This window comes from Cryptotermes secundus, unplaced genomic scaffold, assembly GCF_002891405.2.
Source record: "Cryptotermes secundus unplaced genomic scaffold, Csec_1.0 scaffold1283, whole genome shotgun sequence".
NCBI lineage: Eukaryota > Metazoa > Arthropoda > Insecta > Blattodea > Kalotermitidae > Cryptotermes > Cryptotermes secundus.
In genome coordinates, this window is record NW_019718288.1 from 450655 (window position 1) to 474458 (window position 23804).

The 23804-nt window shown below is 36.5% G+C and overlaps 1 protein-coding gene across 1 annotated transcript; it reads right to left on the reverse strand.

The window, feature by feature from the left end:
• Positions 1-2681: 2681 nt before the first annotated feature.
• LOC111875691 (serine/threonine-protein phosphatase PP1-beta catalytic subunit) lies at positions 2682-21897 on the reverse strand. Its single transcript, XM_023872134.1, has 8 exons — positions 21819-21897; positions 21451-21582; positions 20918-21148; positions 20221-20397; positions 15469-15620; positions 12663-12797; positions 9601-9715; positions 2682-8137 (listed from the first exon to the last, which is right to left on the reverse strand). The coding sequence occupies exons 1-7, from the start codon at positions 21868-21870 to the stop codon at positions 9617-9619; spliced, it is 978 nt and encodes a 325-aa protein (XP_023727902.1). The 5' UTR covers positions 21871-21897; the 3' UTR covers positions 2682-8137; positions 9601-9616.
• Positions 21898-23804: the final 1907 nt, after the last annotated feature.

A 23804-nucleotide genomic window follows, 5' to 3' on the forward strand; every position in this document is an offset into this window, starting at 1 on the left:
TTCAGTGTCGATGAAAACACATCTTTGCACTTGTTGCCCAGGCACAGTAACTGAAAAATTACATACTCATTCAGTTGAAGCTGTCACTTTACATACTTCTTGTGAGAAGTAGAGAAACTGCATTATATATGTCAATGGCATGTTGTATTTTTAAATAATACAATTTCCAAAATAAAATGTATATTATAAAAAAGTAAAACAAATGTATATCTTAAATATAAGATATGTCTCTTGCAATCAAGAGAAAGTCCAAACTCCTAATTCCACTACCCTGAATGAACAATGGATATGGTTCTGTTGAACTACTTTTATATATGTAAAATCAATCTAATAGTTTCAAAAACATTTTTCATTTCTGAAAAATATTTTTGAATACCCCAGACAATGGCACTGTAATGTGATACTCGAAAATCTGTATTTTAAACCAACATAAATTATATTCTGATTTTACATACACATTTTTAAATACATGACAGAGACTTTTAAATTATCAAAGAGTATCCCACAAAAACAATAAAAAATGTATAAGAAATAAATACATGTAGGGTTCATAAACATATGAAAATTCTCATACCTGGCACAAGCAACTTGGATTGGATTTGTTCTAGGAATACAAATGAAGGACCAATAACAATGATTTCAAGCAATCTTACTCTGTAATAAGCAGACATCACAAATAATGATTATGATATATATCTTACTAAATCTGTTTATGAAGCTTTGTGCTAGGGAGAAAACAGACTGATATGCTGGACAGAAAGTTCCACAATATATTTCTGATTTGTATTATCATTATTATGTAAATATAATGAAGAAGAATGTTAGGAAACATATCAAATGCCTACTCCGAATAACTTTTAACTGAAAATAATATAACTGAAAACTCTTTTGTGTACTATTTTAATAAATCATATGTTAAAGTGCATAATTCTGACTCCGTAACAACCTTAACCACAACCACCATCATCTAGCATTTCGTATCATAACAGTTTTATAGTATATATGTGTATAAAGTCAATTACAAATAACTTCACAAAGAATAACTACAACTCTGATGATTCATACCGTGACTGACAACTAGTAATATAAGATTCAATTTTACCACATACTAGCAGTTTAAACACTGTCCAAAATTAAATGTTTTTTCTCGTGGGAGGAAATTTTACTAAGGAGTAAAAAAAACAGATGTTTTCTATCCTCTGACTACTGAAACCAGGATGTGTTCTTAATTTCAGACTGAAGTTGGGTGAATGAGCTGTGGAAACTGGAAAACTTTTAAAGCAGATTATTATTATTATTATTATTATTGTTTGTTTACTTGTCTGCATTAATGCGTTTTTCCTCGAGTGCTTGCCTGTAATTTGTCTTTGACTTTATGTTGTGATTGTCCATAATGTAATTACTTGTATCTACACTGTGCTGTGTCTATAATTGGCCTTGCGGCTGTTGACTTGGCACATAAATAATAAAGAATTAAATTGAATTGAATTATTATTATTACCTTGAATGTACACTGTGCTCTGTCTGAAATTGGTCTTGCGGCTGTAGACTTGGGACATAAGTAATAATAAAGAACTGAATTATTATTATCGTCTGTACTCTATGTAGGTTGTATTTGGTGGACATTTTACGTGCACATGTTTATTTTTCTTTCTGCAATTACCCTCTCACCCTTCCAAAAATCTTTATACTCGTCAACATATGTCCAACAGACCCAACGAAAGCATATAATGACCTTTTTTCATCTCACACTCTGTGCTCACAAATATGAGAAAATGAGATGAATGTACCTCTGTAATGGAGTCTTTTGATACTGATTGACAAAGACAACTCAATCTGGCAACTTGATGCCCCTCTGTGACATCACAAACAGCTTGCCTCCATATTTTTGCAAAACAGTCCTCAACACAAAGCCTAATCTCCTGCAATGTACTACACAGTATTGGAAAATTCTCACAAATGTTTCTCTGAGCTTCACAATATGTGTATTTCTTTGTAATACTGACAAATGAATTATCTGATACTTGGTACATACTCTTCAGTCACTGCAGACTAAATGTTAATGGGACATTAGTATTGGAAATGTTTGCTAATACAAAGGATTGAGAACATACTCAGAATGTCTTCCAAGTATACTGTGCATTTTACCTTTAAAAAACTGGGCAATAACTTTTACTGGAGTTCTCTGTAGAAAAGGATGTAACACCACGTACTCCAATAAGTTCACTGACATTTAGGAGCATAATGCTGCCTCCACTCTCAGGGATGAAGGGTAAGCCAAGCAAGAAACCAGCAAAAAGTGGACATTATGTCCCAGAAAACAGTATTCTTCATAGTCACCGCTGTGTGTTATATGAATATTTATAAACATTCAAGGGATATTTGTGCTAAAAATTGTTTCGTGTTGAAATAAGGTATCAGGAAGTTAATAACCACAAAAAAAAATATGCTTTAGACATTGCCATTTATATATGTGATTCCAATTTTTGTAAGGGCCATAAACATATTTTTCAAGAAGTTTATAAAGTAACAATTTATTTTGAGGTCTAATTATTGATCATAAATGTCTTTGCTTACTCTGTCAGTTATTTTTAAAAAGGACATTCAAACTCTATCCACCAAAATTAAGACATTTTAATATTAAACTTATCTTTAACTCAGTTCATCCTAGTCCATTACACTAGTAATAGTATGAAAGAATATTAACATCGTTCAGTGTGACTGATAATTTTTTTTTTTAATCTTTCATCCTTTACACTTTTGGTTGGAGCAACCATCTTCAGGACATTATCAATTACCAACACAATGTGACCTAAACAACTGGATGACACTAAAGAGTCCTATTCTTCAAACAACAGAGCCACAATGTGGCATACATTCATCTCCCTTTAAAGAGAAGTATAAAGACACGAACCAAATTGGTTCTAGATTTTAACAAAAAGTTTTTTAAACAGTACTTTGTAAATAGACTAATTATAATAATTTAGAAATGTTTTAACAAATTCATGCACATATTAATAGTAGTTTCTCTATGTACTGATAATGACCTATGACGCTGTAATAGTAGTTTCCATATGTACTGATCTCCTTCTGAAGATTGTCGCTCTGACCGAAACATGTAAAGGATGAAAGATTAAAAAAAACACTACATTTATCAATCACACTCAACGGTGTTAATAATCTTTTATATATCAAGCTTATCCTTTGTCATATGGGAGGTGAAAATGAAACTGTATATGCTGCATAGCTCTTTCAACAAATATAACAAAAATCTACCTTATATCACCTTCATGAACATTAATTACCTCTTCTCCAGTATCCAAAAATACATAAACTAATTTATTCTTTGCTCATTTAATGATGATCTATTAACACTAAAAGTCACACAAAATTCAGTAATTACTAAATCCCCACCAATTAAAGGCTGACAGTTATTAGAATGTGCTGACAGTACAGGTGCATATGAGAAGTACTAAAGAGAAAAGAATACAAATTTATGTACAGCATGTGAATTCAGAATGATTACCAGGAGGTGTCAGATCATTTACTGTGAATATATTTAGAATCTGAGTGGCATGTATGTGGTCCCATTTTATTTACAACTATAAGCATTGCACAGCAAGCACCATGCAAACATACGAGAATTATTATAGCTGAAAAATATGTACTGTCCTATTCTGATAATTTGCAGAGTTCAAATACCTACTAAACTCATTTTCACATGAAGCAAAAAGCATGTACGTTATTTGTGCATCATACACATGGGCCTGGAAGATATTAAAAAAGTTGTATTTTTTCAAAATATGTTACATACCTGACACAGTATGCACTTATCTCTGCAGAACCATCACTGCCTATTAGCTGTCATATCCACAGTATGAAAGCTCATTAAATTAAACCTAATGTAACATCTGGTGCTATTTTAATGAGCTTGTTTTGAATGAAGAAACTCATCCCACTATACATAACTTCACCTTCTCATGAAACCGATGACAACTTTGTAGACTTGCATGACAATTTGGAGGTACTAAGATTTCAGAGTTTCATTTTAGCTGAACATGTTCAGTTCCGAAGAACAATTAAAATAATACATATCAAGTATCAGCATTAATTTTACCATACCCAAGTAGAATTCTTTCATGGTAATGCATCTGACATGTACAAAAGATACCTGGTTCAAATCTCAGCAGTGAGGTTTCTGTAATTTTCAGTCATGCTCTCCAGCAAATACCATCATTAACTTAAATAGGTCGTGTCTGCTTCCTTTGAGAACCCCCTAATTCAGCAGACATTATGAAGTCCTACAGTTGAGACAGCATTACAACATAAAAATAAAATAAAGAAGAATAAGAAGACAAAGAAATGCTACACAAATGTAACTTATTTTGACTGTGATTTAAATGTAATGTGCATTTCTTATTGTGAAAACTACCAGTTTCATTTTTGCATATATTTTATCATTAATTACAATACTTATTATTCGTTCTTATAACTTGGGTTTGTTGGCATTACAAACCAAATATGCACAAACAAAATGTGCTTTCACATCATGAGAACTTGCTCTCTCAAACTTTTTAATTTAAAAACAGGTTTAATATATTCAAATCAATTATTTATGCATACAAATGGAAGGCACATTTGCAAAAATTTGTTCAGCTGAATTTTATCTACTCGTAATCTACTTTAAGCCTTCTGTTTTTCTATAACTCAATACAATCTCCAAAAGATATTTGGAGGGGGGGGGGTCACACAATTATCCACTGAAATCCAGTAATATGTACTGAAACATGCACTCACAACAGAGACATGGAAATCAATCTTACATAGTCCATGGGAGTAATCTTTTCTGTGGAGAGGCATAAATGAGTGCAGCAGAGTATTCTTGTAATCTAAATTTCATTCTAAATCAACATTTTAGTAATTATGGTATGATCAGAATTACTGGGTTTTTGGACTTTGTCCATTGTCCAGTAGTTTTAAAACTGATCTTTATTGCATGCATCCTGTTGTGTATAGTTCGCTAAAAGGATATGATTTGAGGCAGTCTAGACAAAAATAAATTCAGAAAGTAAACAAGATAGACACTATCATGCCAACATCTGCTTTATTTTGCTGTTAATGACTTCATTTTTTAATAGAGGATGATGGACAAAGTCCAAAAATCCAGTAATTCTTGAGTGTTATACACCATTGACAGAAACCTTTAAAATCTACTTACATAATTTTGTTAAAATATTGGTTATTAATAATAAATTAATATAATAAAAATTAATTTCACACTTTTTAATAAATTACTGTAGATGATTATATCTACAAAGAATGTAATTATTAATTACAAAAACAGTCATCTTATTTTTAGAAGATGAATACTGTTGGTTAAGCATGTAAAATTTTGCACTTAAACATTTCCTGTCATTCATATCACATCTCTTTTCCGTCTCTGAAGACTAGAGTGTTTCACTTTTGTTTCCTTGTAGTCAAATCTTATTCAATGTTAGCATGCATGACAGATACCACTAACTTATAAATACATTCAGTTTACATATATACTGTAAAAAAACATACGAAATTATGATTTATAAACCAAACTACTTATACAGTGTTGAATTACATAATAATTGTAAATGATGAGCTAGGAAGGACATGGTAGGAAGTGACTATGGCCTCTTTTAATGTACTGTTCCTGCATTTGTCTTGAGGAGGTGAGGAAAATTACAAAAACCTCAGTCACAGTGCCTGGTCACTGAAGCACTTGTGCTAACTACTATAATGATGCTTGGTATCTGACTTCCTACATAACATTCTGCTGAAACAGACTAAACAGTGACCATTCTTTTTAACTGATGGAATGGTAATTATCCCTTTGCATAGCATAAAATAAAATTTAATTCTGTTAGCACTACATAGCATATTCTTAATACCCTTTCAATCCATCACCTTACGGACTGTGTATCTCTGATGGCACAGAATGTCCACAACTGGTCCAAATAACAGTAATAAAACTGTAGGACTACACTTGACACAAAGCATTTCCAAGCATGAACTGCATCACATAGAGAAGGAAAGCAAAGATGAAGGATGGATTGGCCAGGGAAGGGGGGAACAAATAACTGGGTTCTTTCCGCATTCACTATCCCTCAGTCTTCCACTTCCTCCCCATTTCTTGGCCAACAAACTAACCCACATTTGTATTTGTAATAGTCACTGAAGCTCAGAGAATTTTTACCTCATCTATACTCTCTCATAACAGAACCCAAACATTCAATGCTACTAACATCAAAGCCTACAAAGTAAATGCAATCATGAGCTGGTTCCATCCTTTCACAGCATGCAATCTGTTTCTCTTAAGACCATTTTTATGTTATCCTGCCATCTCCTTCTCAGACTTCCAAATGTCAAAGTGTCCCTTGCCTTCTGGACCCTACTGTTTCATCTGAACTGGCTGTACATTCCATTGTAATATTTTCTGACTTCGGTAACAATATCAGATGGCCAAATGTATGCTTACATATAACAGGATAATGCATACTCCTCTGTCAGCACTAGGAAACTGGCCTAACTGTAAGTCTGAACTGTCTGTATATGGGATCTGTTCATGTTTTACCTGTTCCCCTGTAACAATTATAATATACTATATTATGGAAAATATACTGATATTACAAGATTGAATGTGCTTCTCTGTCATATAAAATGAAACATGTATTGTAATTACTGAAGTTTTATCTAAGGAAATTGCATAAAGTTTCTTCTAAAAGACCAACAGTTATTTTGTAATAGAATTCTTGCTGGGGGAATTATGGTGGATGGTATGTTTTGCATTCACTTAAACATGGTAGAAAACATCTATGAATTCTGCTACAATACACTAAAATTTCACAATTATATTAAACTGAGTTAAATAAATGAGTGCTTTATCATTTATTAATACAGAATAAATAGCTTCATGTTCCACAAAGTCATTTCAATGATCTTGGAAGAGAAGGAATATAAATCTTGGAAGATTTATATTTTGGGCTCACTGAATAAGAACTGGTATAAATGATATAACTGTGTCAAGTTAAGCGAGAGTACTGACTGATAACTCTCTCAGCTATAGCCATGTCTACAGGGAAATCAAATTAAACAAATATGTCGCCACTATACTTACATTATATTGACAATGCACGTATAAGGAATATAAGCAGTATTACTTGAGAAAGAAACACAAGAGTGACAGGAACAATAACAGAAAGAAGATATAATTTACACATGACACATAATAAAGGCCATGGTGAAACTACATGCCATTGTTTTTCACCAGTACCCCCATCTATCAATCCTCTAAAAAAACTTTGTCCTTTCTCACTCTTAACTCTTACATAATCTATCTTCAAAATCAGTTACACCCTTTATGTAAGAATTAACTGAAGCTTTTTTAATTGTACAGACACACATGTTTTTGATTCCATTCTTGAAATAAAATGCAATGTTCACCCTTGAAATGACTCATTTCAAAACATGATTTGTAGAAAAGAAATACTCATCATTTCACACTCATACATTACAGGTGTATAGCACATTTTATGTTTTAGTTAATTTTGTCCCACTATCAGTACTCAGAAATCCAACTTCACAACAAGAACCAAGTATGCATTTAAGAACATAATCCTATAATTAAAACTGACATACATGGTACTCATTTAAATCAAATAATTATTCTGTCAATAACTGAAAATGAAGCAGACACAAGAGGAGCACTACTAATGACATCCCTCCTTCGCATAAAGAAACTAACACTAATGAAATAGCCTCATGGTGGTTTTGCAAATCACCTTCATCATATGTGTAACAGAAGCTTAAGAAGTAACATTACAATGAATGCTTGCTTGGTGCAATGCATTAGGACTTCATTGGACCACTAATAATTAACAAATAAGAACAATAGGGAAGGCATGGCACTTATGGAAGTGAAAGGACAATGGGAATGAAGGTGCAGAGATCTGTACAAGAAGTGCCTATATCATTACTCTACACATCAGTGCCAGGGCGATTTTTGTCACTCTTCATAGCAAAATATCGTCATCACAGATTACAATTACTGTAAATAGAAAATAGATGTAATGGTGGTCTTGTCTTCTGAAAGAATAATCTGATATACCTGAAACAAAATAATGCACACAGAGAACATTACATCATCTTTCCTAAAGAAGGTTGCAGCTGAATAATCAGCACTCCTGCTTTCTATATGGGGAGATATGGGGTTCAAATTTCGGTCTGGAGATCGGCTACTGGCAGGTTTTTCTTCAGTCCCCCCAGGAAAAAATCGACAATAGGATCTAAACTGACTATGTAATTTTCTTCCACATGAACAATTCTCTCATTATTTGATGCTACATTAAGCTACTGATAGTGTCACTAAATAAAGCTAAGGTAAAGCTATCCCAGTAACAGGCTGTGGAGGCCCACAGGGTTATGAGACATTGAGGCCATGTTTCGTAGACAACTGGTTCACAGTGGCACTGAAGTCAGCCTTATGCACTGGGTGCCCTTCACCCCCAGGAAGATTCCTGGTACTCACTTCTGTCAGAGATTGAGTCAACCCAAGGCCATAATGCAGCTGGAAGGTTTAGGTCAACTGAGAACTCCAATGACCTCAACGGGAATAGAAGCCGGGACCTTCCAGCCTTTAGCACAGTGCCTCAAACACCTATGTTACTGTGTGCCCCGCACACCCTATCATTAAATAAACCAAAAATAAATCACTTCCCTTTGCAGAATGTACAATTCAAAACATAATTTCTTTGAATGTGCTTGCTGTGAATCTATTAGGGGACGAATTTCCATATAGAATCACTACATCTTGATGTATTCTCAGCTGCAAATGGAAATGTCCTCCAGAAATGGGGATAGCATCAGGTATTTGGAATATGCAACTTGAACAGATGACATCGGTTGCTGATCTCCTAACTTGAGGATTAGGCAAGAACCTAAGAACTTCTTGCAATAAAACAATGCCTTTTATTATTTGAGGTTCTGTGCTTATGAAAAATTCTATTCTCTGGGACATAAAACAGTGCAGCTTGTTGAAAATCAACTGATGTTTTGGAGTAACACGACTTTCATTGCACTATCTGGTGTTATATCCCAGATAACAGAACTCTTCCAACACTGCCTTGGTAAGAACCCACCAACGCATAGAACTGGATGGATTCTTTTGAACGACCTTGTCAGCAGAGAAATTACATGAACTTTGGAAACTGGAATATCAAAAATATGTATAGGTAAGGCTTGTTGGCACATAACTGGCAAATTACTGGATTTACCGGAAGTATAATTCTAAGGTATTCTGTGAATCTTTGCAGGAGTCAACAGTATTTTTGATGATGTGATCTCAACTCCACATGCAAACACATAAAAAGGGACAACCACCCATTTTGAATGTCCAGGATTACATATGCAAAATACCTGCAGCTACTCCCTACAGTTGGAAGACAGCAGGAGGAGGCAAAAAACAAGCAAGTATTAAGATCAAATGATGATATATTGGGCCACAGAACACAACACATCATGGGAGATGAGGAATCAGAATAAAAGAGTTTCAGAATCACCTGTATCACTCACCTGTAGGAGATACAAGCTATTTCTTCTTGGTTGGATTTCGCTGTGGAGTGGAAGGTCGTCCAGAGTTCACACCACTGTAATGATATTTGGCTTTCTTCTCTGATGGTTTCAAGATCTATATATGAAACCGGGAACTTATCTATTTTATCATAATATTATTAAAGTTTATCAATTAATTTTACAATTTAAAAAATACAGAGGAGAAATTCTATGAATAGCTTATGCCCACTCTCCTTCAAATGCTTCAGTCAACATTATGAAACTACAAAGAACTGAAAATAATCATGCAATTTAGCAATTCCCAATCATTCCAATCTGTAAGATGCAGCCTCAAGGTGCCATGCTGTTTTCATATCTGTCATTTTAAACATATCGCATTAGAAGTCTTTCCTAGGAAATCTGTACGTATATTTATGGCATACTCCCATAAAATATTCCACATTTCTCCATCAATTTTGCCATCAAATGGGATAATGATTAGAGATTTCATGTGGCTGCAAAGTTCTTTTTATTGTATGGAAACATTATGAACAGAAGTTGTACATTTTTTTAACATTATGAGGTTCTAGAGCCAAAACACATTCAAAAATAAGAAAGGCCACCATGTTTGCATTACTGCGGGTATGTGGTCAGAGAAATATTTAAGACCAACTTTCTTGATATCAGGCATGCAAAATAAGGAAAATCCACACCCTCATATCTCATTCCACAGAGATGTAATGTAATGTAATGTATGCAAGGGGTGGGCCATAAAAAATAACTGGCCCCTGCACTGCGACCTTCAATGATCTATAGTGCTTCCCCTTGGATTAGCCCTTTATTAATCCTACACTTTTAATAAAGTGCAGGACCCTGCTTTCAAAAGAGAGACACTGTGAACCCATAGGTATAAATGTGCGTACAGGTCCACAAAAGGTACAGAAAGTTATGAAAATTATGATGAAGCTTAGAATGGGTAATGCTGCCAACAACATATAGCAAATAAGCTGTGCACAAGTGCCAACCATGTCACATATAAACCATGGACTGTTTACATCACCATAAATACACCACACACTGTTACCAACCTTGACATGAATGAGCTCTGCACCCCAATCTTTTGTTCCATTTTTTAAGAAAAATATGTGTGGGATATTGAAGAAAATTAATAATACAGCTGTCTGTTGTTTGTCATTTTATTTTTAATTTGCTTAGTGGGGGGTGGAGTCCAACTGGGTCCACTCAGCGCGGCAGCCACTGATTGGCCTATTGTAGCCTGCCCCGGGTGATTATGATGATGGAGAATTTGGTGGAATGAAGATTGGCACGAGAAACCAAAGTACACGAAGAAAACCTGCCCCAGCGCCACTCTGTCCACCACAAATCCCACTTGACCAGACCCGGGATCGAACCCGGGCCGCCGCCGCCAGCGACTAACCGCTTGACCTATGATGCAGCTTTGTTGTTTGTCATAATAAATACCGAATTCTTTCTGCATTCAAAACTATTTTAATTTGTTACAGGTTCCTGAATTACCTATTTTATGAAGCCCACTGTAACACATCTCCTAACTAACTCTTTGACTGGCGCGAAGGGTATTTAAATCCCACCCCTGTCCTGGCAGGCCCTTTAAACCTTATGTCGCTAAAATTCATGTAGTTACTTTTTCCTAAACAACTTCAACAAAAATTGGTTTTTAAAAAAGAAATTTTCAGGAACTAATTAAAATACAATATTTTATGCAATAAATGCCTTTCCATACCTCTTTATTAGTTTTTCTTCGTGTGATAAACATTGAAACATGAAAGTTTGCGGAGAGCCACACCACAGCCTGCACACATGATACTTGTTTCTTTTCTAATCTTGTGCTTAGCACTCACGCCACACTTTCTCAGGGCACCATTCTTCTTGTTACTGGGAGGAACATGGACCATTTTGTGAATTTTAAAGCCACCCTCTATACGATTTACTGGCTTTTCACTGGTGGTCTTTTCAAGGTCGAGGGCGGAGGCGTGACTGCCGCAATACATTCGTCATCCACTTCATTCCTTGACTCTTCTGCCTCTCCACCCTGTTTGTTTGGTTCAGTCATTTTTCTACACAGTCCAATATAAAATCTTTGAATCTGTAATTTCTGTTTTTGTATTTTTCGTTTGTTGTGTTCTTTTTGAATAGAATGAAACTATTCAACTGCAAAGACATGTTGTGTCCATACCATGGGTGTGAAATGGGTGGCCTAGTGGACAAATATTCTTCAATTTCAGGGCGTTTGTCGATTCCTGTCATGAACACAATTCCTAAGTATGTCCAGATTTCATCTGATGTGACATAATTGTAATTGTGTTTTCGAGAGTGAGGAGCTAACTCATGTGTGTTGAAGTGCTGGTGAGCATAGCGATTGGTTTCAGTTGTGATGTGATTTACCAAGTCGTCATCCAGAAAAAATTTTAATCCATGAAAAGGGATGCATTTTATGTGTTATATCAATTTTGATCCCGAAACTATTAGCAAATGGAAATATTGGGGGTACAATGTCTCCGTACGTTCATGAGATGGGCGTGTCAGGCACCGCACTCGTGGTAGGTAAATGTTCATGATTACTGTCTTGTGGATCATTGTCTATCACTGTATTATTGTCACTATCAACTTCATCCAATTCAGGAATCATTATTTCATCGCCACTATCATCATCAGAACAAATCTCGTTCACAACATTTTCCAGCTGGTCTGTAGGAACACGAAGACACTTGCTGCAAGAAGCCATGGTGAAACTGAATGAATGTGAAATATTTTCTGACCTTTTCCTTCTCAGAGGGTTCTGACAGTAATATAGACCCCCACAAAGTTTACAAGGGTTCTTTACAAACATGCACAAAAACTATCATATATATGTCTTTGGTTGATGAGTGCCAAGAGAGCAAAGAAGGGAAGAGATTGTCAAAGCGTTAAAACACGCCCGCGCCAGTCAAAGAGCTAAACAAATCAGCAATGACTAAAGTAGGTCAAGAGAGGTGAATTTCTCATGTGATATTATTCTGTATTGTTTTATCTCTGATGAATCTACAGTGAATATAGTAATATACCTGAAATGAACACATAAGTGTCTCATCCACCGACATCATGCCACCTGCATTGTCAAACTCTCCGCAATAATTAGGTGCTGAGAAGAGTGTTACTAACTGGCGTTTTGCAAAGAACTCATATCCATCTTCCACAACCTGCAACACAACCAAACTGTAGATATATAAAGGTAAATATCATCAACACTGCAGTTACCTTCACGTGTTGGATGCTAGCATATACTGCACATGGGGTAGCGACCAGAAGATGGATAGTTTCCTTTCAATAGTAAATCCTGTTTCATTCATAAAGGAACATAAACTTACACACTATGACATATGATGATCACGCCTGCTATACTAAGCGCATCAGTGCTGATGGATTAAATCTAAATCTCAAGTAAGCAGAGTAGATTACAGTAATTACAATACACCAGTGACTAATATTTTAATATTAATGTAAAGACTGCTGCTCAATTATCCTTTATCTCATGATCAATTAGATGATGTAATAACAGTAATACACTCCATGTTGTGTGGTTATTGTCTCCCTGTCCCATTTCACTACCTTATTTCTCACTATTTACCTTCATATGACATGTTTCAGAATGTAAAAGACCATCATCAAGCATATTTCTTGTAAGGTGAGAAAGTGTTTATGTTTCATTAAGTGTCAGACCACAAGAAGCAGCACAACAATGTACCTAAAGTTATGAAAAAACATTTTTGTCACTTAACAGGTTACACCTTAACTTTTGTACAATTTTATATTTAATTAGCACTTCACTTAAAAAACAAAAACAAAGAACTCAAAGAATATGGAAAACACTGTTAATCAAGTGCAACAGGATGCTCAAATACAGTGCGTTCAACCATCGAGGAAACTGGGGAGTGGCCTGGGTTGGGTAAAACATTTTTCACAGAGTGCTGCTGTAACTGCCGATTACGGAATGAGTAAGCAGTGCTGATAAATGCGCGCATTCTCACTAGCGTAGAGTGGATGGATCATTTCTCCACAACTACTGTGCCCTTCCCCGCAAGCGAGAAAGTGTCACATAATTTATTTATGTGATGAGTGACATGTTTTCAAGCAGAAGGGGGTCACTTCCAACACCTGTTATAAAGCACAGTAACTTTGTTATCTTTTTACAGTATTCATATAAATGTGTGCATGTACAGAAACTGATGTGAGGGAATCACTAACAAAGCTGCAATCTTGCTAGCGGGCAAGGGCACAGTAGTCGCGGAGAAACGAGCCATCCACTCTACACTAATGAAAGTGTGCGCGTTTATCGGCGTTGATGACTCATTCCGCTATTGGCAGTTACAGCAGCAATCTGTGAGAATTGTTGTATACGACTCACGCTGATCCCCCGGTTTCCTCAATGATTGAACGCCTTGTAGTATACTAACAAGACAAACTTGGAAAGTACATCCCCACAAACCAATCATAATTATTCTGTTACATCAGACTTCCTGTCAGTCACTAGTGCCAGTAGGTTGTAACACTATCTTACTCAGGTATCTGAGGGTTATAAGGACTATGTAAGATAATGTCTCTCATTGCTGGAGTGGTCAGAGCACATTTAGTTCAACTTCAACACTACATTAGCTCTGTATCGCTATAACCACCAACCTATGTGGAAATCTACCACCTTCTGTGCAGATAAAGTTTAATTAACACGGTTATAGGAGAGTTTGTATCCTTAAAGTGGTTACTTTCAGATTATACCCATATTTTCTTTCAAAAGCACAGACAGTAGGTAAAGAGGGCAGATTTCTTTAAACTTCTTCATACTGAAGAGTCAGATGAATTTGGTATGACAGAAGAGCTGTACTGTGACACACAGTCTGAACAAGAGCTTGATGGCAGGCACACTGAATCAGAGGACTGCCAGGACATTGCTAATATTAACTGGAATTGACTGGCAATGCTCCTATTGCACATCAGTCTATTGGAGAACAAAGTGGGCAGAACAAAACAGCTGTACTGCATTGAGTCAATTGTGACCAATAATTCTAGAGGAATCAGTTATTTCCAAGGCTTGGCAATACATCTTCTATGCAAGATGCAGAACTGGAGGATATCTATATTAATATTAGACCTTACTATCCAGATGAGTCATGGTCAAAGAGGAAGTGTTGTTACAAAAATTATAAATAAAAAAAAAACAAATATGAGAACATCATTCCCATTTTTATTAAAAAAACAGACCAATCCTTCTTTTCTTGAAAATGATGTGTGATGGTTTTTTGTGTATTTTAAACCAGACAGAAAATAAAAATCCATCCCATAAGAACTTCCCAAATATGAGATCTTTGAAGCTTAGAGAAGTATTTGACATTCTAAACTTAAAGCTAACTGAAACTGAATTAACTATATAAATGCTGCATGATAGATTATAATTTTCATATGGAGGTAGTGCAATTTATGGTCTCTCACATGTTTTTTAACTCATAACTGTAAACCAAATACTTTGCAAAATACAGGCTTTTCCTAACATTCACATGGCCAAGAAAAGCAGTCTGGCATCTTCAGAATAATGCATCACAATTTAATTCAGCCCTAACAGGTTAAGTAACACTAGAATTCTTATTATGAAAAGTTCTCTAACATTAAGGTAGGAATACAGCACATTCCTTTGGCTAGAATCCTATATCATACTCCAACATTTATCTTGTAAAATATACAGATTTTATTCAATGATGACCAGTGGTGAGTGAACTGTGTACTTACGTAATTAGCCCCCGAAGAACCCTTGTAGGGGTACTGTGACATTTCCTTTCTTTGGTAAGTAACATCTCATTACTTTCCCACATTCATGCTTACCTGGTGTGCCCGACAGATGAGGTCAAGATCGTGTCGATTGAGGAACTTGCTAACTACATCTGCACCAAATGTGAATGACACTCCACGGTCATTCTCACCCCAACCCTGGACATCCTTATCAGGATCTGACCACAATAAGTCACATAGCAATCCTGATGGTAAACAGAACAAAACAAAACAATGCAACAATTTCATTAATGTGTCTCTAGTTAATTACGATGTCCTTATAATAAATTTTCATTTTTATGAGCTCTACAGTAATTAATATTGCAAAAATTCAATACTCAAACTATCTTTATGAAGGAGTACAAGAAGCAACCAATCCTCTACTTCTAAATTAGTTTATGTCTTTCATTTCACGAGCTTTTCTCACAGTCAAAAAATGTATCAATAATATAATAAAGTATAATTACTTAGCAGCAGATAAATTCTAGCACTAAATGTGGGTCTTGGATGCACAACCCTGGAACCAAGAGTCTCATGCCTGCTGAATGAAGTAGCTACAAAATGCTGACATATCTTTGAGAAAAATGTGTTCCAGTCTCCAAATTTTTCCTTGTACCCTGAAAAAAATCTTAATGCACAATATCTGCACAGGGTTTATGAGATGGAAACAAAGAATTCTAGAAGAGTTTATCTTTCTGTTCACAATGTCAGGCCATGCAAAAATACACTCATGATCAACTACCAACACTCTTGACTGATTTTAAGGTGTACCAATTGCAAAGGTTACTTAGGTTGGGTTGAAATGAGAAATAACATGACAATAATGACCGAAGGCCAAAAATCAAACCTCTGATTATCATGGAGAGACTGTGTTCTCTGGCTTTGATCTCAACTGGAGGTCTCACAAATGTGTAACAACACTGCTAATCATTATACCACAACATTCTTAATGTCATTACACAGCATGGGTTGGCATGGGCAAATACATTAGTCCACAGGCAACTGCTCAAAATATACTTGCAGCATAAAGAAGTAAGTAAAAAAAAGTAAAGGTATCCCTCTAACAATGGCCGTGCCATAGCTCAAGCGGTTAATCGCTGGCTTCCCACCGCGGCAACCCGGGTTCGATCCTGGGTCTGGTCAGGTGGGATTTGTGGTAGCCAAAGTGGCGCTGGGGCAGGTTTTCTCAGAGTACTTTGGTTTCCCCTGCCAATCTTCATTCCACCAAATTCTCCATTATCATAATCACCCAGCCCACAATAGGCCAATGAGTAGCTGCCATGCCGAGTGGACCCACTTGGACTCCACCCCCCCACTAAGCGAATTTGTATCCCTCTAACAGACCGTGGAGGCCCATAGGGTTGTCAGATGTTGAGGTTCCTACATTATCTAGACAATCAGCTCAGAGATGGTGGTAAGGTTGTCAACCCTACGTCTTGGCCGCCCTTTACACCCAAGATTATTCCTGGTACTCATTTCTGTTAGAGGCTCAGTCGACTACAGGGCCATAGTGCGGCTGGAAGGATTAGGTAAACTGAAAAAATACACTTCATCAGGATTTGATTCCGTGACCTTCCGGCTTGTAGCATAGTGACTCAACCAACTACGCTACCGTGTGCACCCACTGGCAGCATCAAAAATAATAAAAGATTAGCATAAGATACTCCATGTAGATCCACTAATCTTGGTTTAACCTTTAAACGCCGGACTTGGAAATAGTGGTAAGCTTGAGCTGGCCGGAGTTTATTTAAATGCCCGTTTCTACTATTTCCTATTAGGCGCTTAATCAATTTTAAGCGTTGTGTTTAAAAATGCTGTATTTTGCTCAATTTTTATGATAAATGGATGGTAATAACTTTGTTTATATCAGCAAAGAACAGAGTGTCGCATATTATAATGGAAGATTTGAAATTTTTAATACAAAATGTTATACTCTATTTTCAATTTTTTGTTTTATTTTTGATGCGTACTGCAAAAATGTTTTCCCAGTTCTTCACAGAGTTGTTCTGCATTATAAATTCATTTCTGTTTGTAACACTTGACGAATTTTAGCAGTCCCTGGTGTCATAAAACAGATGGAAGCAATAAAATCATTTTGTCTTCTGCTAGCCCTGCTTACACGCTTCGGATTTTCGAATCTTTTGACTGAAGGACAAAAGAATGAAAGCATGGCTATTCAAGAGAAAGCTAGAGGGGTCCCTTCTACAGTGCTAAGACCTTCTGTTAGAGCTGCAAAATTTTATTGCCCCTTCTATTTGAATGAGCAGCCAGCTGCATCGTGGCTAAGATACAGAGTGTGATCTGTTTTCTGTGCGTTCGTAGTGAAATCGAATACTGTAGTATAATTTCAGCCTATATATACATCCAGCAGGTAACAACAAAAAAGGTATGTACATCGAATTTTACAATATATTTTTAACATACCTATCTGCAGAATCTGCAATAAAATTACTGGATCGTGGATAAGTTTTGGCATAACTCATACGTATATTTTTATTTGCTGTTGTTCATTTAGGTATCAATTTAATTCCTCTATTAGGGTTTTACTCAAGTCTGTCTGGTAATTACTACATTTAAAAATAAATAGTTAGGACTGTGCATGTGCTTCCACTAGCGGTGTGTGTGCGCGCGCTTCCACTAGCCGAGTTTAAATGCCTGACTGGCACAAAGGGGGTACTTTTGCCATGACAACCTTACTCATGACTGGCACATGTATAACTTAACAAGTACAGTGAATTTCCCAAGGTTAAAAGACACATCTTTTCTGTTAAAGCTGCAAGTATTTTCTTTATTCACTTATTCAGCCTCCATACTGAAAAATTAGCTCCATCCTGAAATAAGCTCTTAAAAGGTGAGCTAAACATATAAAATATACATGCTTGGCCCATCAAATTAGAAATGGAGGTACCATTAACCTTTATCGGACGAACGTCATCATATGATGTCGTTAAAAGTTAGGGCAGCTGACCGAACGTCATCATATGATGTCGCGGATTCCACGCGTGTAAGGTTTTTTTGATATTATATTAAAAATATAAATTGTTGTTCTATTTACATGATTTTTGGTCACCACCTTTATAAGGAGACAGCCTTCGTTCCTGCATGATCTAATGTAATCTAGGGACGTCATATGACGTTAAAAGTAAGGACAAATTTGAGAACGACATCATATGATGTCGCGCATTCCACGCGTGTAAAGATTTTTTTAAATTAAATTTAAAATATAAATTGTTCTTCTATTTACATAATTTTTGGTCACAACTTTATAAGGTGACAGCCTTCCCTCCTGCGTGATCTAATGTAATCTACCGACGTCATATGGCCGAACGACCTCATATGATTTCGCGCACTGCACGCGTGTAAAGATTTTTTAAAATTAAATTTTTGCTTTACTTACGTGATATATGTTCACCATCTTCATGAGGAAACAGCCTTCCCCCCTGCGTCATCTATGGTAATGTGGCCTTCGTATGGTACTGCCGAAAAAATCCGAAATGCAGAGTCCGACGTCGCAGCTCACGCACTTCGTACAAACACTAGACCGCTTCCCACGCGAAAAGCACACACGACACCTCAGTTGCGATTTAGAGGAAGCAGGCCAGTGATGTCGAGCTGCAGTGATATTTATCCCCGCAGCTACACCGGAATAATTATTCACACCTCTCCAGCCACACTGGTCTGGCGGTCCCCAAGTTGCCGACGAAGGTGATGACCCGTCGTCCGCGGAATCAGAATTCCAACTTTGCTCGCCCCTATCATAATCTGTGTCACTGAACAGCTCTTTCTCAATTTCAGGCATCAGAAGACCAACCTTCCACGCCACATTCAGAATCGGTTGAATAGCAGTCCGAATCTGTGTCATTGAACATCTGTTTCTCATTTCAGCATTTTCCATACGACGTCGTCGTGTATACAGATCTCTAGCAGTGCTAGCAGTGAATCTCTGTGCTTAGACCACGATAAGAAGCCATAAATCTTAACCTCGAGCCCACACATACAAAAATCTCATTCACGACTTCTCTGAACCCAATATCTGCTTCATGATGTCATGGGTGGCTAACTTTATATTGCGATGTTTCAAAATCGTTACAAACACAATGGTTTGACTGCAATGAATGAACGAATCACCGATCTGGCAACACCATATTCCGAGAATTAACTTCTGTGTTTATCTAACACATTAGGCAGCGAGGAATTTCAGACGCCTACAGTCGTGCATTGCGACATTTCCCATACGATAAATAAGCTACAACAAGAGATACCATTGAATGTGAAGTCGCCACAAGGACTTACACTGCTAAAACGCATGGTGCAGAAAATGTATTACACTGCTAGAACGCATGGTGCAGAAAATGTATGAATTTCGGGAAATTTTATTTTGGGAATCAGTGTAAAAATTTTTTTACAGATATTAAAATCTGTAAATTAGAATATCTGATTCTATATTCTTTCTACATTAAAGGAGCGTTCATTTCGTTCGTTTATCATAAAAAATGTAGAAATCACACCATTTTTAGAAACATGCTTACAATTTCATTGCTCTAGAAGGGCGGGCATTTAAATAAACTCCATCCAGCTGCCCCTACCGGAAATTAAATGGCCCGTCCGATAAAGGTTAAAGGCAATGATTGATCAATCATGGCCATCTAATAGGTATTAATGCTAATGTCAGGGCTCACTTCTTCCAATGCTGACAACAGATCTGAATTCAGAGTTGTTTCCACATCTCTTTTGCTGGAATGCTAAAAGATATGACAGGAGAGAAGTGAAACTGAGAGGAAAGATACCTTCAGCAAACACACTCACCTGTGTCTGGGACGTCAGTGGGTCGCATGATGCGTCGGATTTGTTCCATGCCCTGCAGATCTGGACTCAGTCCTCCATGGCAACAGAAAATCTTTTCATCAATAATGGCCGCAATTGGCAAACAGTTGAAGCAGTCAGTGAACGTTTTCCACAATTTGATGTTATAGCGGCGCTTACCTGTGACAAACAATTGTTAGTATTATACAACGGTGACCTTCAAACTAGATGACACATGAAGTTAAACTTACAAGAAAACAAATATATAAATATATACAAAGAAAGCAAAGAATGTGATTTAGGAGCCTGTAAAGTTGATGGAAAGGAGAGAGAGAAGGAAAAAGTGCACATTATAGGTGCTATAAATGAAGCATGTTGCAAGTTGGTTCATTTGACATAATTATACAATATGTACTGTGAAGACCAATGGCAAGCGGAAGATACTGGGTACATAAAAAATGATGCACTCGAGGCACTAACAAAGAATAAATAATGGGAGGCACATATAAATGAACTAATAATTCCACATGAAGAATGACATCAGTCTGGTAGTCAGAAATGCTTGAATGTATAGAAAGTAAAAGGATCAGAACAAATGATTCACATTCGCCATTCATACTTCATAAATTTATTGGGAAATTTCACTGAAATTCTGCCTACAAATTTCAAAATGCAGAACAGTTAACAGTATCCAACTTACATTCATCATAGAAGCCATATATCCTGTTAATACTGGCACATTCATGATTTCCTCGGAGTAGGAAGAAGTTCTCAGGATATTTTATCTTGTAGGCAAGCAACAGACAAATTGTCTCAAGAGACTGCTTGCCTCTGTCTACATAATCTCCAAGAAACAAATAATTTGCTTCAGGTGGAAACCCACCATACTCAAACAAGCGTAGTAAGTCAGTGTACTGACCGTGAATATCACCTACAAAAGAAAATGAAGTTTCATACACAAACTACTCAGAACTCAAGATCAATAAAACATAAAATTATCCCAAAAATGTATGAGACGACCACAGCTTGATGTTCCAGGACCCCAAATTCAAGAATGGCCTCTACTTACATGTATTGGGTTTATGGGTTCCTTTCTTGAACAACTTACAAAGGAAACATATTCGTGAATTTATATTACAATATACAAGCGTCTCTTAACATTTCAAAATATCCTCCCTTCGAACTCATACCTACATACTAAAATATGTAAATATAATTGAACTCTTTACCCACCACAAATTTTCAACGGTGCTTCTAGTTCAAGAAGTATTGGCTGTTGGAGAAATATCTCACGAGATTTGAGGCACAGTCCTCGCACCTCGGCTTCAGTCATCTGCACGGACTTTCCTGGGCGACATCCCCTAACTATAAAGGTGATTAACGTCACTTTATTATGCTACAAATACAAAAGTACTGTGAGTACTTAACAAATCAAACATCCCGTCTACGTAATGAATACTGCACTTGACGTCTGCATTAAATGCAACCCCATATACCTCTTTTAAACCGCTACACAAAAATATATGATTAACTCGCTCATAGTACTTATATTTTGGTTCAATTATTGTAAATTATACTAGTATTCCGTACATACAACGAACCTTCGAGGAGTCTTTGAATAAGGCTGTCTACGTTCAAATCAATGTCCACCATCTTTCCTGTGGTTTCAGGCTTGAAATGGCACCATCGATAATATATCGATTGAGTACGCAACTGGCGACAGGCAAGAATATCAAACGCCATCGAGGGAATCGAGGGACGTTTGAGCCTGAATAGCTCAGTCGGTAGGGTCGGTGGCAAGTGACATAGGGACTATGGCCTGGATGGCCAAGAGGCAAGAAAGCTTGGGTTTGATTCCCAGCTAGGACAAGAGGTTCTTCTGCTCTATAACGTTCCAACCGGCCATGGGGCCCACCCAGCCTCATATACAATGGATACTTTGGGACTTTTTCCCCAGGGGTAAAGCAGCAGGGACATGAAGCTTGCTGTTCATTTCCAGCTAGTGCCTCAATGAAGAATGGTGGAGCTACACCTCCACATCACCCACAAGTGTTCATGCCATGATGCGTAATTAATTAAAACCCAGGGATAACTTTACCTCTTACCTTTACTTCACTCATTCCTGCAAAAACCCGTTTTAACTACGCATTCCTTAAGAGTATTTTCTCATACACATAAATGTAACTACATTTCATAATAATGAGTATTAATTACAAAAGGGATTAATTCTGTTTGTTGTATTTTAGTGTCCTGTTGCACTGATTTTCATCCATGATACGTATGTATTGGCTGTCTTGTAGTGCACTCAATTTCATGTCACTTTTTACTACATGTTTCGGCAACATAGTGCCATCTTCAGGTTCGTTATTTACGCTAAGCTATTACATTGTTTGCTATCTTGTGTCTTTCATAAAATTATTTTGAAAGTACTGTGTCTGTGATGTGTCCTTCCTTTTTGGCTGCGAGCGTTGTCAGCCAAAAAGGAAGGACACATCACAGACACAGTACTTTCAAAATAATTTTATGAAAGACACAAGATAGCAAACAATGTAATAGCTTAGCGTAAATAACGAACCTGAAGATGGCACTATGTTGCCGAAACATGTAGTAAGAAGCGAAATATGAAATTGAGTGCACTACAAGACGGCCATTACATATGTATCATGGGGTTCATTCATAAAATATTTCTGATAATTACCACAAATTCTCTTAGACTTACAGCCTTTGTACTTGTGCAACTGAGATTGTAAGGACAGAGCTTTCACTCAAATAGTCGGATCCTAATCCCTGCTACACTGACATGTGGTGAGGCCCACTCCACCTTGCTAACGCTTTTGACTGTGTTAATTATGAGATATTGACATCTAAACTAGAGTATTATGGAGTCCGGGGTTGTATATTAAACTGGTTCAAATCATATCTATGGGATAGAAAACAGTGTGTGTACATCAAAACAAATGATGGTCAGGACTATTTTTCATCTCGGGAAAGAGTTAAACAAGGGGTTCCGCAGGGGTCGGTTTTTGGACCACTTCTATTTATTATTTACATTAATGATTTGCCTCCATATATTAATAAATTGGCTAAAGTTTTTCTTTTTGCTGATGATACCAGTGTTTTGGTTACTGGTAATAATCATGATGAGCTTAATTGGTTAGCTATTACTGTTTCCAGAACTTTTGAAAGGGCAATCAATATATTGTTGGTCACAAGTATTATATTTTTGGACATTTTCCATCGTCTTGTTTCTTTCTGAAAACACAATGTTTTGGAGACTGGATTCTGTCCCCGTCCTCAGGTAAAATCTACTCAGTTGGGTCCAACAGATAGAGCTCGACAAGAGGATGGATAATGTCCAGAGATACTGTATAGTACTTGTAGCAATATACCAACTTTTAGATCTTTTATTGTTGAGTGTTTGACTGACCATGTTGAGGCCACTATCTGAAGTTATTTGTTTTACAGCCATAAACATCAATCATGAATCATTTTAAAACTTCTTGTGTGAGAAGCAACATGCATATTTTTTAAAAATATGTTCACTCTTAATTGAAAGTTTTGTCAAAATAGGCTGATCCTTGGTTCCT